This window comes from Rattus norvegicus, chromosome 17 (assembly GCF_021556685.1).
Source record: "Rattus norvegicus strain SHRSP/BbbUtx chromosome 17, alternate assembly SHRSP_T2T, whole genome shotgun sequence".
In the NCBI taxonomy this organism is placed as follows: Eukaryota; Metazoa; Chordata; class Mammalia; order Rodentia; family Muridae; genus Rattus; species Rattus norvegicus.
The window spans coordinates 14,810,099-14,822,565 of NC_141550.1; the positions used below are offsets into that span (position 1 = coordinate 14,810,099).

The window sequence follows — 12,467 nt, forward strand, 5'->3', positions numbered from 1 at the left end:
GAGGAGGAGGGTGACCCTGTAGGGGACCAGCAGTCTCAATTAACCTGGACTCCCAAGATTGCTCAGACACTGGGCCACCAAGCAGGCAGCATGCCCAGCTGATGTGACACCTCCAACACACAGAGCAGAGGACTGCCAGATCCAGTCTCAGTCAGAGAGACGCACCTAACCCTAAAGAGACTGGAGGCCCCAGGGAGGTCTGGTGAGGTAGGTTGGGAGAGTTGAGACATCCTCCTGCAGATGGGGGTAGAAGCTAAGGGATGTGGAACAGTCAGAGGGTGGACTGGGGCAGAGATAAAATCTGGACTGTAAAATTTTAAATAAAAATTTAAAAAATTAGGGTTGGGGATTTAGCTCAGTGGTAGAGCGCTTGCCTAGCAAGCGCAAGGCCCTGGGTTCGGTCCCCAGCTCCAAAAAAAAAGAAAAAAGAAAAAAAAATTTTAATTATATATATGAATATATGTGTATGTGTATTATGTGTGCATATATATGATGTATGTGTATATATTTGTAGGCACTCACAGATATATATAGATATAGATATAGATAGATAGATAGATAGATAGATAGATAGATAGATAGATAGAGATAGATAGATGGATTCATTGCCCAGAACCCCTTTTTAGTTAAAGAGTTTATCATTTGCAGACTGCATAAAAACAAAAAAAAAAAAACTGTGGTGTTAGATACTAGGGGAAACTGTAGTTTGGATGTATTATATGAAATAATGAATAAATGAATGAAAAAATTCACTGATATAAAATACCTTAGATTCATTTTATTTTATGTGTATGAGGCTTTTTTGCACGCACATCTGTTGGAGGTCAGGAGAGGTTACCAGGTCCCCTCATCTGGAGCTATGAACAGTTGCGATCTGCCATGAAAATGATGGCAATGAAATACAGGTGCTCTGCAAGTGCTCAGGGATGGCACCACCCACAATGGACCGAGCCATCGCCCACTGACCACTAATTGAGAAAATGCTTTACAGCTTAATCTCATGGACAATTTCCACAACTAAGCTCAGCTCCTTCCTCTCTGATGACTCTTGACTCTAGCTTGTATCAAGTTGAAGCAAAACTGGACAGTACCAATACCTTCAAAGTTTTCCAGAAGTTAGTATAAGCACAGGGCTCCTCGTCTTAGGAGTGTTTCTAGGTGCAGATGATTTTATGATAAAACAAAAGCCTCCCCTGGGGGACTGGATGCAGTTCCAGGAATGTGTCTTTACATTTGTATCTGAAGCACTATGCTATTTGTAAACCGTGTTACACTGAAGAAAAGACACAACAATCAACTGCTTTAGTCAGTTCAAGAACTTGTGGACTTTTCAAAAGACAGAGTTTAAACCTTGAGTTTCATTTTTTTTTAATGTTGAATGAAATTTGACTAAAACAGTGCTTCTCAACCTTCCTGATGCTGTGACCTTTTAATACAGTTCCTCATGTTGTAGAGACCCCCAACCATAAAGTTATTTTGTTATCTACTTAATAACTGAAACGTTGTAATGTTATGAATCATAGTGTAAATATTTGATATGTAGGATATCAATATGCGACCTCTGTGGTGGTCACAAGTCATGGGTTGAGAGCCTCTGGGCTACAGGTTAAGGTGAAAATTATTCTCAGCATTGGAAATTATGAAATCGAAATATGAACTGACTCTGGAAAACATTAAAGAGGCTCTACCATTAACCATCCGAGACCAGGTTTAATGTCTTATAAAAAATGAATAAACACTTACATCACAATAGTGTGAAGATTCAGGCCTATATCTGTTGTCTGTCTTCCTGAGAAGGCCCTTCCCACCCCCCAGGAACACCCATGTTAGACTTACCATAAATCCCTGCATGACATGTCCCAGTGGGGCATCCCCAGCACCAGTAAACCTCATCTGCTCCCCTGAGCTCCATTTTCCAGCCCACAACTCTTGCTGCATCCTTCGTGGTCAGCCAGCACCAAGAACAATCTGATGGCTAAAGGCCAGTATAGGAGAGCAATGGACAAGAACCAGGGCAACATAGCACCACGGGGCCCAGCTACCCTACTACAACAAGCCCTGGATATCCTGACACAACCAAAGGACAGGAAGATGGCCTTAATTCCAATCTTACAAGGAAGACAGAGGCCTTTAGAGAGGAAATGAATCAAATCCCTTCAAGAAACACTGGGAAATACAATCAAACATACAATCAAACAAGTGAAGGAAATGAAAACAACTGTCCAAGATCTGAAAACAGAAATAGAAACAATAAAGAAAACACAAACTGAGGAAATCGAGTGGGTAGAAACCTAGGGAAGAGAACAAGAACTACAGACACAGCATCAACAGGAGATGTTAGAGGTTCTCAAGTATAGAAGATACGGTAGAAGAAATTGGTCAAGGAAATGTTAAATCTAAAAAGTTACTAACAAAAGACATCCAATAGACCTGGGGTACTATGCAAACACCAAATTCAAGAACAATAGGTGTCACGGGCCAGCCTTGACACCCAGGTATTAAAGTTTGGTGCAGAGTTGGCAGGGACCTTGAAAGAACAATTCTCAAAAAATCTAGGATAGCTAAAACAATCCTGTGTAACAAAAGGACTTCTAGAGACACCACCATCCCCAAGTTCAAGCTGTAATACAGAACAATAGTAATAAGTCACCAGAGTACTGGCATAAAAACAGACAGGTTGATGAATGGAATTGAATCAAAGAACCAGAAACAAACCCACACACCTATGGACATATATTTTGATGAGGAAGTCAAAACCATACAGGGGTATAAAAGACAGCATATTCAACAAATGTCGGTGTTCTAACAGGATGCCTACATGAAGAATACAAATAGGTCCAAATTTATCATCTTACTCACCAAGTCCAAGTGGATCCAAGATCTCAAAACAAAACCAGATATACTAAATCTATTAGAAGAGGAAGTGGGAAACAGCCTTGAATGCACTGGCACGGGAGACAACTTCCTGAACATAACACAAATGGCTCAGGCACTAAGATCAACAATTAACAAATGGGACCTCAGGAAACTTTCAAGCTTCTGTAAGGCAAAGGACACCAGCAATAAGACAAAATGGCAGCCTACACAACGGGAAAATAACTTCACCAACAGAGAGCTAATATCCAAAAATATAGTTAAAAACTCAAGAAATTAGACACCAACGGACCAAACAAACCATTAGAAATGGGCACAGAGCCAGAGAATTCTCAACAAGGGAACCTATACTGTCTGAGAAGATCTTAAAGAAACACTTACTGTACTACATGTACACAGCAGAGTATAGATACACACTGGGAAAGGGGCCTTGAAATAAATGCAGTAAATAACACTGGCAAACCAGGACATCCACTGGAAGAAGAGTTTAGAGAGAGAGCTGTCTCTCTCACCCTGTAAAAAATCAGTGCAGAACAGGCAACATACCTAAACTTAAACCCTGAATGCTAAGGCTGCTGAAGGGGAAGAAGGAAAACACTTCCTACACAGGCATAGGCAGAACAGTCCACCAAGAGCACAGGGAAGGACCCACGGGTAGACAAATGAGAGTACATGAAATTAAAAAGCTTTACGTAGCAAAAGATGGTAGCATTCAAGGGAACAGCCAACGTAGAACATAGGATAAGATCGTTAAGTCACATTCCTGTGGGCTGTTAACATCTGCAATGTACCAAAAAAAGTGACTATTAAAAACAAAAAAGGAGGGGTTGGGGATTTAGCTCAGTGGTAGAGCGCTTGCCTAGCAAGCGCAAGGCCCTGGGTTCGGTCCCCAGCTCCAAAAAAAAAGAAAAAAGAAAAAAAAAAAGGGCAATAAGTTGGTTAATGAACCAAGTCGTTTTCAAAAGGAAACACACAGAGGCCAACAAATGTTTTACAAAGTCTTCAACACCCTTAACCTTTGGGAAATTCAAGCTAAGGCCACTTTAAAGTTCCCTCTCACCTGAACCTCAGAGGCTGAGATCAGACAGCAAATGAGAATCCCTGGCAAGGCTATTGAGAAAGGACCTGTCGGCAACTGCTATTGGAGTGTGTAAACTGGAGCTGCAGGGTGGAAATCAGGATAGAGGTTGCTAAAAACAGAACTACCATAGGCCCAGCTCTACCAATCATCACAGTGGACTCAAAGGACACTGTCTACATTTTGCCAAGGGATACCTGTATGTCCAAACTGACCATGGCACTGCACACAATGGCAAGACAACTAGGTATTAAAAATACCTTAATGATTCACATCATTTTATGCTAATTAAAATTAAGAACATAAACAAATATGAAACACTAAAAATATCAAATTTTTAATGATAATTACGCACATGCATTCTTATGATAAAGTATGGAATTTCATGTTTCCATAACCTAACTGAAGTTACTTAATTATATTCTTTTAGATTTTATTGCAAATTGACAGTGAATGAATAAAATTGACAATGAATAAATGAGTATGAGACAAATAGAACTTTCTTGTCTCAATTTAGATCAGCTACGATCTCATAATGGAGAGACGTGGATGTGCAGAAAGAAGACATCCTAAGAGAAACAATCCCCAAGAAACAATTCAAGTTCCACAGAGAAGACAGCATTGTCAAAAAAAACTAAGACCTGAGGGACTCAGGTAGACATCTTCTAGGAAGCAGAGGAATTCTGGGGCTCAGGGAGGAGAAACAGAACATCGACAGAGATCTACTTTGACCGCTTCAGCACAATGATTTGGAAAGAGCAAGGAAAGCCAGGAGGTGGGTGGGGCTGCTGCGCTGGAGGTTAGGAAGGGGCTGTGGCATCCCCTCTCCTGCCAGGAGCCCTTTGTGATGAGGAGGCCACAGCTGTGTGATATGGCCTGAGCCCTCCTGACACATCTCACACTGCAGCCCTGGGCTCAGTGGCCTGAGAGATGCACTGCCATTCATTCAGAAGATGGAGGGTTTTCTCCTTCTGATGAATAGCGCTATTGAGTCATGGATGAACACCAGCACCATGGACATAGCGATGGACATGAGCTTTGGCATTGTGTGCGGAGTGGGGCTCTTTTTCCTTCTAACTCCATTCCTGAAGAAGTACCCACTGTCACCACCACCTGAGAGCCAAAGGGACATCCCACAGGTAAGGAGAGCTTGGTTCACACACAATGGAGGGGCCGTCTGCTGTTCATGACGGTTACTCTCACATTTCATAGAAATACAGGTGTAGTGACAAATTTTGGAAGTTTTAAAAATATATATATAAGAATATGTTTTGTTTTGGTGTCAGGTGTGGGAGATGGGGGTTGTTTCAGATTGCCCACAGCAGCTATAAATTTGCCTCATGCTCAAGCATGGGTGTGATTTTGCCAGCAGCAGAGTTTCTGCGCTGGTGCGGCATTTGGAGTTCTGGAGACTTTCCAGAGGGTGTATAAACGCCGGCGCCTCGAGAGGCCTGATGCATTATTGGTTGCTGGTTGGTTGCTATCAGTTGCTGGTGCCTGTGGTTTGTTAAGTGGTCATGTACAAAGAAGAAAGGAGAAATTGGATATCTTAATGGTGAAGATCGAAGGAACTCAACCAGCCTAATAGCATCTCCCCCTTTCTCCTCTATCCTTTCTTCTCTCCTATCTAGTATTAGGGGATTAAAAGGGTGGAGGAAACAGGGGTGGAGTAGAGTATGAGAAAGAAGAACCTACAAAGTAGCTAATGTATACCTACAGACAGGTGAGCCATAGTCTCCAGAAAAAGCACCAGTACCTCAGGCAGGCAGGGCAGAGGTGAGAGATACCCTGAGGAGTCTACTGAAGCTCTTGGGCCATTTGCACAAGGAGGTAGAGAGGTCACTAAGCATGACTGTGGCTCCATGGACAGACTGCATTTCAGAAATGGTAGATACACAGACAAACTCCTAAGAAAGGCCATCTGTCCTCTGCTCAGGCACTTGCTTTTGTTTGGGTTGAGCTGATGTGAAGCAGGTGATGAGACCAAGGGCAACAGATCAGGGCTTTTGGCTCCTCTGGTCTGAGGAAGCAGATATCACCTTAGAGCCCAGAGGCATCTGCAGAGCTCAGCCTTGGGTAGGATCCTGTCTGAGGAACGCTGACTGAGGTCACCTATGATAACTGTGGCATAGACAGCACCTTCTGCTTTTTCCCAACAAGGTCAAAAGGAAATGTGTGTACACACAGTGTGACTGACACAAGGATGGATGAGAGAGAGAAATGCAGATTTCATGTGGTCCCTGAGCACAGAGAGCAGACAGCTTGCCTACCACAGAGGGGAAGAAGGGACCCCAGCTAATTTGTGTTGTTTCAAACTGGCAGGGTGTGAAGAGGAGGCAGAGAAAGACCAGGAAGAAAATTTCTACTGTAAAAGGTAGGCTTCTGCTTTCCTGGGGTGAGTTATTTCGTCTGGCCGGCCCTTTAGTGAAATGATGAGAGCCTTGCATCTGAGGACAGGAGGTGTAGAAAGGAAGAAGGGATTGTTGGGAAGGAAATCAGAATCAGGGAATCTCCAGGTTCTGGGACAGAATGATGCTGTGGTTGGCCTGGCATGGATGCTACACATGGGAATGTAGCTTGAGGCACTGGAGTGATGCTGTGCCCCCGTATGGGGACTCCCAGGTCCTACAGACAGCAAGTAACTTCAATTCTCCCAGTGGCGTTTCTATTTCAGATACTGCTCCTGTGGCCATTATAGTGATGTAGGTGGAATTACATGGGTTGACAGAGGAGCAAGGACAGTGTAAATGGAGAGATGGGGTCCCTCCCCTTGCTCACTTTCAGTGTCCTGTGTCCCTAGACTCTGGTGGTGGGGCATTAGAGACCTAGCTTGAATGGTGTTTGAGAGGTGCCTCTCACATTTTCATGGAATATATGGGGTTTCGTGTGTGTATCTGTGTATTTTCCATAACATGGGCTTTATTTTCAGATTATAGAAACAGCAGAAAGAATGCACATGATACCCAGAATGCATCACCACCTATGGAAAGGTAAGAAATCAACCATTTGTGCAATTATTCAAACCACAACTTAGGATGTGAACTCAGACACTGGGACTATTCATAATGAATGTATTAATATGGTGGGATGAGGATACAGTCCCATTAGAGGTGACAGAAAGAGATATGGGCTATAGAGGTAGTGGAGGGTCTGAGGGACACAGGTGCCATATTTACACAAACTAATGGGCCTCTTGATCCTCTGCTTGGGGCTGATGCTTTTGCCTCCTGTCTTTTGCAGTCCCACCAGGCATCATTTAATGGACTCCTCTTCACAACCCTTTTGGAACTGTAAAGAGATACTGCATCAGCTTACGCTCTCTCGGCTGTTTTCTCACCTCAGAGGCTTAGAGGATCTTCTACAACATAAATTTATCCGAATTGTATGGGGCATATCGTCTGTGCTTTCTGACTCAGTTGTGGCTACTGCCTGGGTCTCCAGGGAATCCTCCTCAGGAGGATGTAAATCCGTAAGATTTAGTGATACATGTGACCCTGTCCAAGCTCTACCCATGTCTCAAGGACCTCCACAGCCTTTCCAAGACCTGCCATTGCCCCACAAACTTGTGACACCAAACTTGGGAGGTGTTACAGGGGTCAAGGAACTAGAAAACCTTCCAAGTTCTATGCCAAAACAAACACCTTCTTCATTCCAGAGCAGGATCTGTGGAATGGCAGGTCCTACCCCTAAAATGGGAATGCAGGTGCTCCTACCAACTGAAAATGAGCCGTGGAAAGAAAGATTAAGTTGGAAAGACATTACAGGCTGTAAGGTCCAAAATCATCAAGCAGCCAATAGGCAGCAAACTGACAACTTGCCCAGGGGCACCCCGCCCACTAAGGCTATCGGGTCAGCCTCCATCCTTCCTGAGCATTGCCAGATGCCCCAGGATCATGAGGAGCCACAGAAGGGAGGCAAGACGACGAATGTGGGGAAAAAACAAAGTACCCATGTCAGGTTCCTCCCGTCCTTAGAACTAACCCAGCTTCAAGAACAGTTTCAAGAAGATAACAGTGATCACTATTGCAAAAGCAGGCCTCAGTGCTCCCAGCCTGCCCAGCCCTCCATCTTCAACCCCAAAAGCTACACGCTGAGCAAAATGATGGGGACTGTGCCCATGGAGATACCCTTAAGGAAGGTCATAGCAAAGTGTGATATACATAACACCATCAATAAGGGCCATAGTGCTGAGGACAGAGATGTGCCTTGCACTTCAAGCAGCACCCCTGGGAAGGAGCTGAAGCCCAGGAACACTGAAGTAAGGACAGATAAGCTGTCCTCTATGAATACCACTGAAGACCTTTCCTTCCTTGATCCAAAGTCTCAAATGAAGCTGGAGCCAAAAATCATGCAGCTTCCTGTGAAACGCAGAAGGAAACTACCCTGTATTTCCAAGGCAGAATACTATGCCAAGGCTGCCATGATCTTGGAAAGATTGCATCACCAAGATCCAGGAGGGACAAGGGTGGAAACTATATCAACTGCCAGGCTGCAAAACCCTCTGTTTGAACACTCACCTTCAGAGGTTCAGGGGACCCAAAGAGCCCCTCCAACTGCCTCCATCCATGATCCACACCAGAGATACCTAAGTGTTCAACCCCATACTTTCTGCTTTCTGGCAAAACCCCAGCAGAGCAGGAGGCTCCAGGGAAGTTCGAGAAGCTGCCTGCTACCAAATACCAGCCGAGGATCAGCCAGACATCCACCATGGAAGGGTTCTGAGGATGTGGCCTCAGGACATCCCCACTGTAAAGCCACAAGAGTTAGCCCTGAAGAAAGTGTCCCATCTTTGGTGGCCAAACAAACCAACACACTGAAGGTAAAAGAAGAGACACACAATGGCCAAGCCATCAAAACAGACTTTGAGTCTGTAGAGGCCAACAGAAGCCCAGGCCATCTTCAAATACCTACCCCACAACACTCAGGGGACTTGGCTCTAAAACCAAAAGTATATAGTAAGGTCAACTTGAGAACAAGCAAGCCTGAGAACCATCATCCAGATGGCCCCAGTACAGTACACCCTGCCACAGTCAGCTTGCCCTCGCAGCACTCAGTGTCCAGCTTCCAGACTACATGCCAAAAGCCCAAGACTCCCCAGGGCTTAGGTGATGTCTGCATGAGGAGTGGTGAGAGTGCGGAGAATCAGCAGTTCAGAGTCCGTATGGATAAGTTCGCAGCAAAGAATGACAACACATTTCATCCCTGTAAAGGCAGGACGAGTACGTTGAAATATGGAGGCATAAGTCAAGTAGAAAGGCTTGGGACAGTAAGGCCTTCTACTCTGAGCTCCACCCAGCTCAAGGATATAGCCAACACTGAGAGTCAATCCTCCCTATATAAACAAGGAAAAAGAGAGACTCTTCCAAAAAGCTCCTTGAAAAACATCAAAAGGAATGCTGCACGATATGGAAACCTCAGCACAAAATTCAAGGGGCAAGGGGATTCTTTGAAGAATAAAAGCTCCACGCCATCCACTGAGCAGACACAGGAGGTAACAGAAAGAGAAAACTTCATTTACAGTACAGCGGTTGAATCACAACCACTCACAAATGTTCTGGTCCAGAACCTGGTCAGTAATGTAGATGCATCAGATGCACCAGAGTGTAAAGCGGAATCACGGACATTCCAGCTGGATGGCTCTTCTTCTGAGGGTCTGTATGACCCAAACCATATTAGAGCAGCAAGCAGAATGAGCAGTGGCCACGCCAGCCCTGAGGAGCACAACCAGCCATTCACACACAGGGCAATTGGAGACAAAGAGCAGCCAAGTGTTGACCATAAAGCCTTTGACCCACATCAAAGCATAAAGAAAGGAGTGGAATGTGGCTGTCTTATGATCCCAATGAGAACCATCCAGTCAAGTGCAGAACTGGAGGCCAGGAGCAGTCAGCTGCTGCTGCCCAGGGAGACTCTGACTCAGATGAAATTAGAACAAAGAGTGGAAAGGAGTTCTGTCCACATAGAAGCCCTGAGATGCACAGCCATTCACTCAGATACAGAGAAACTGGAGACAAACTGCAGCCATGCCTTAATGCCCAGAGAGCCTGTGACCACCATCCCTACAGTGTGAAGAGAATGGTCTTTGACCAACTCCCCACTCCCCAGGGAAATGACCATCCACACAGGTCCAGGGGAACTGGAGACAAGCAGCAGTCAGGTCTTGCTGACCAGAGAACCTGTGACCCAGGTCAAATTAGGAGTAGTAGAATGGACTGCTATCCACACAGAAGCCCTGAGGAGTACCACCATTCACTCAGATACAAAGAAAGTGGAGGCAAACAGCACCCAGGAATTGTCTGGACAGCCTGTGACCCACATCAAAGTACAAAGGAAGGAACGGGCTGTGGTCACCTTATGAGTCTCAAAGAGAATCATCCAATCAAGAACAAAGGAACTAGAGGCAAGGAGCAGTCAGATTTTGCTGCCCAGGGAGCCTCTGACCCCAGGTAGGCCTCACCAGCAGAGGCTACCATCTTTGCCTTCCTGAACCGGAAAGTCTTCCAGAAGATGTCAGATACCGTTTTCCCTTATGCTTTCCTGGTAATAAATGTTGGCTTTTTTTCCTGCAATGAAACTTTCCTATTGGAGCTCCTCCTCTGTTGCTAATGGCTCCTTCCAAGATTAGAGCCCTTTCCTAATTCATGGTCCTATCTTTTTTTTTCTTTTATTGACAATTTGACAATAGATTCTTTTATCATACATGTCTTAGTTAGGGTTTTACTGCTATGAACAGACACCATGACCAAGGCAACTCTCATAAGGATAACATTTAATTGCGGCCTTACAGGTTCAGAAATACAGACCAGTACCATCAAGGAACATGACAGCATTAGACAGGCATGGCTTGGTGCAGGAGGAACTGAGAGTTTTACATCTTCATTTGAAGGCCTGTAGAAGAATGGCTTCCAAGGAGCTAGAATGAGGGTCTCAAAGACCACACCCACAATGACACACTTCCTCCAACAAGGCCACACCAATTCCAACAAGGCCATACCTCCTAATAGTGCCACCCCCTGGGTCAAGTATATACAAACCATCATCTGATTACAGTTTCCCCTCACTCTACTCCTCCCAATTCCTCCCTGACCCCCTCCCACCCAGATCCACTCCCTTTCTGTCTCTCTTTAGAAATTCTATTCTGAGAGATAACAACCAAAACATGACAAAATAAAACAAAAACCATCACATGTAAGTTGGATAAGGCAAGCCCCCCAAAAGGAAAAGAGCCTTAAGAGCAGGCACAAGAATCAGAGTCCCACTTGTTTACACACACACACACACACACACACACACACACACACACACACACTCACGAGAGAGAGAGAGAGAGAGAGAGAGAGAGAGAGAGAGAGAGAAGGAGGAGGAGGAAGAGGAGGAGGAGGAGGAAGAGGAGGAGGAGGAGGAGGAGGAGGAGGAAGAGGAGGAGGAGGAGGAGAGAAGTCCCATAAAAATACAAAGCTAAAAGTTATAATATATAGAAAACCAGAATCTGGCACAGTGTTCTTATGGCTTTTGTCTCTGAGTTCATATGAGCTTCAGTTGATTCAGTGGCCTTGTTTTCCTGGTTTTCTCCATCCCTCTGGCTCTCACCATCTTTCCACATCCTCCCCCTGAACTCTGAGGGGAGAGATGTGATGGAGACAGCCCATTTAGAGCTGTGTTTTCCAGGGACTCTCTTTCTCTGTGTAATGTCTGGCTGTGGGTCTCTACATCTGAGTCTGCTGCAGGAGGAAGCTTCTCTGATGATGAGTGGATTCGGCCCTGACCTATGAGGATAGCAGAGAGTCATGAGTCATATATTGATCATGCTCTTGTCTTTCAATGCAGTGGTTTCTGTCTTACAGTGATGGGGAGGGGAAAGGACAGCATTGTGTCTGTCTCAGTGCCGTGTCTATAGGGGATGGGCACATGGGGAAGGCATGGTCACTTTGAAGTGTCATCCTAATCCACTTCTATCATTGTGCACTCAGTGCTTACCATTCTGTCATTACAGAGAGAAGCAACCGAAGCCATTAGATTGTTTTAGGATGAGTCAGCCCTACAAAGATCCCACTCTATGGCCTGACTCTGCCAACCTCTGCTTTCTAATACTTCGACCTTTGTGTTGCTGCACATGGTATGCAGACACCAGAGAGTCAATAACTTTCACAAGTCTCAAAGTAGGTGCAAGTGTTTTTGAGTAATAGGACATCCTCCTATTTATGATTGGGAGAATCCTGGTGGATGGAAGCCTATGTAATGAACAGAAGGCATCCATCCCTTGGATCCCCTACAGAACACTGATGCAGGGTGAGAAAGGGCCAAGCCTTCCAACATCAACTCCTGGATGAAAGGACTATACTATCTGCCCTGATCCTCGCCTTTTTCTCTGACTCTCGAAAGAATCAGGAGGTAACCTTCAGGAAATGAGGTCACGGGTATCATTTACGGGCCTCAGTTCATACTTTAAGTAAATATGTGTCTGAGGAAAAACCAATATTCAGAAGAGGTAAAGGTTCAGTCAGAGGTGGACACC

The 12,467-nt window shown here is 45.0% G+C and overlaps 1 protein-coding gene across 1 annotated transcript; it reads left to right on the forward strand.

Annotated features, from left to right (window-relative positions):
* The first annotated feature begins 4,787 nt into the window (after positions 1–4,787).
* Positions 4,788–10,526, forward strand: Spata31e1l2 (SPATA31 subfamily E, member 1 like 2). Its single transcript, XM_087591676.1, has 4 exons — positions 4,788–5,091; positions 6,275–6,326; positions 6,882–6,942; positions 7,193–10,526. Exons 1-4 carry the CDS (start codon positions 4,906–4,908, stop codon positions 10,020–10,022), a joined length of 3,129 nt encoding a protein of 1,042 aa, XP_087447802.1. The 5' UTR covers positions 4,788–4,905; the 3' UTR covers positions 10,023–10,526.
* The last annotated feature ends 1,941 nt before the right edge of the window (positions 10,527–12,467 follow it).

Coding starts and splice junctions, on each gene's coding strand:
- Spata31e1l2 (XM_087591676.1), top strand. CDS start 4,906: ATGGAGGGTTTTCTCCTTCTGATGAATAGCGCTATTGAGTCATGGATG. Junction 5,092..6,274: donor GCCAAAGGGACATCCCACAG/GTAAGGAGAGCT, acceptor TCAAACTGGCAG/GGTGTGAAGAGGAGGCAGAG. Junction 6,943..7,192: donor GCATCACCACCTATGGAAAG/GTAAGAAATCAA, acceptor TGTCTTTTGCAG/TCCCACCAGGCATCATTTAA.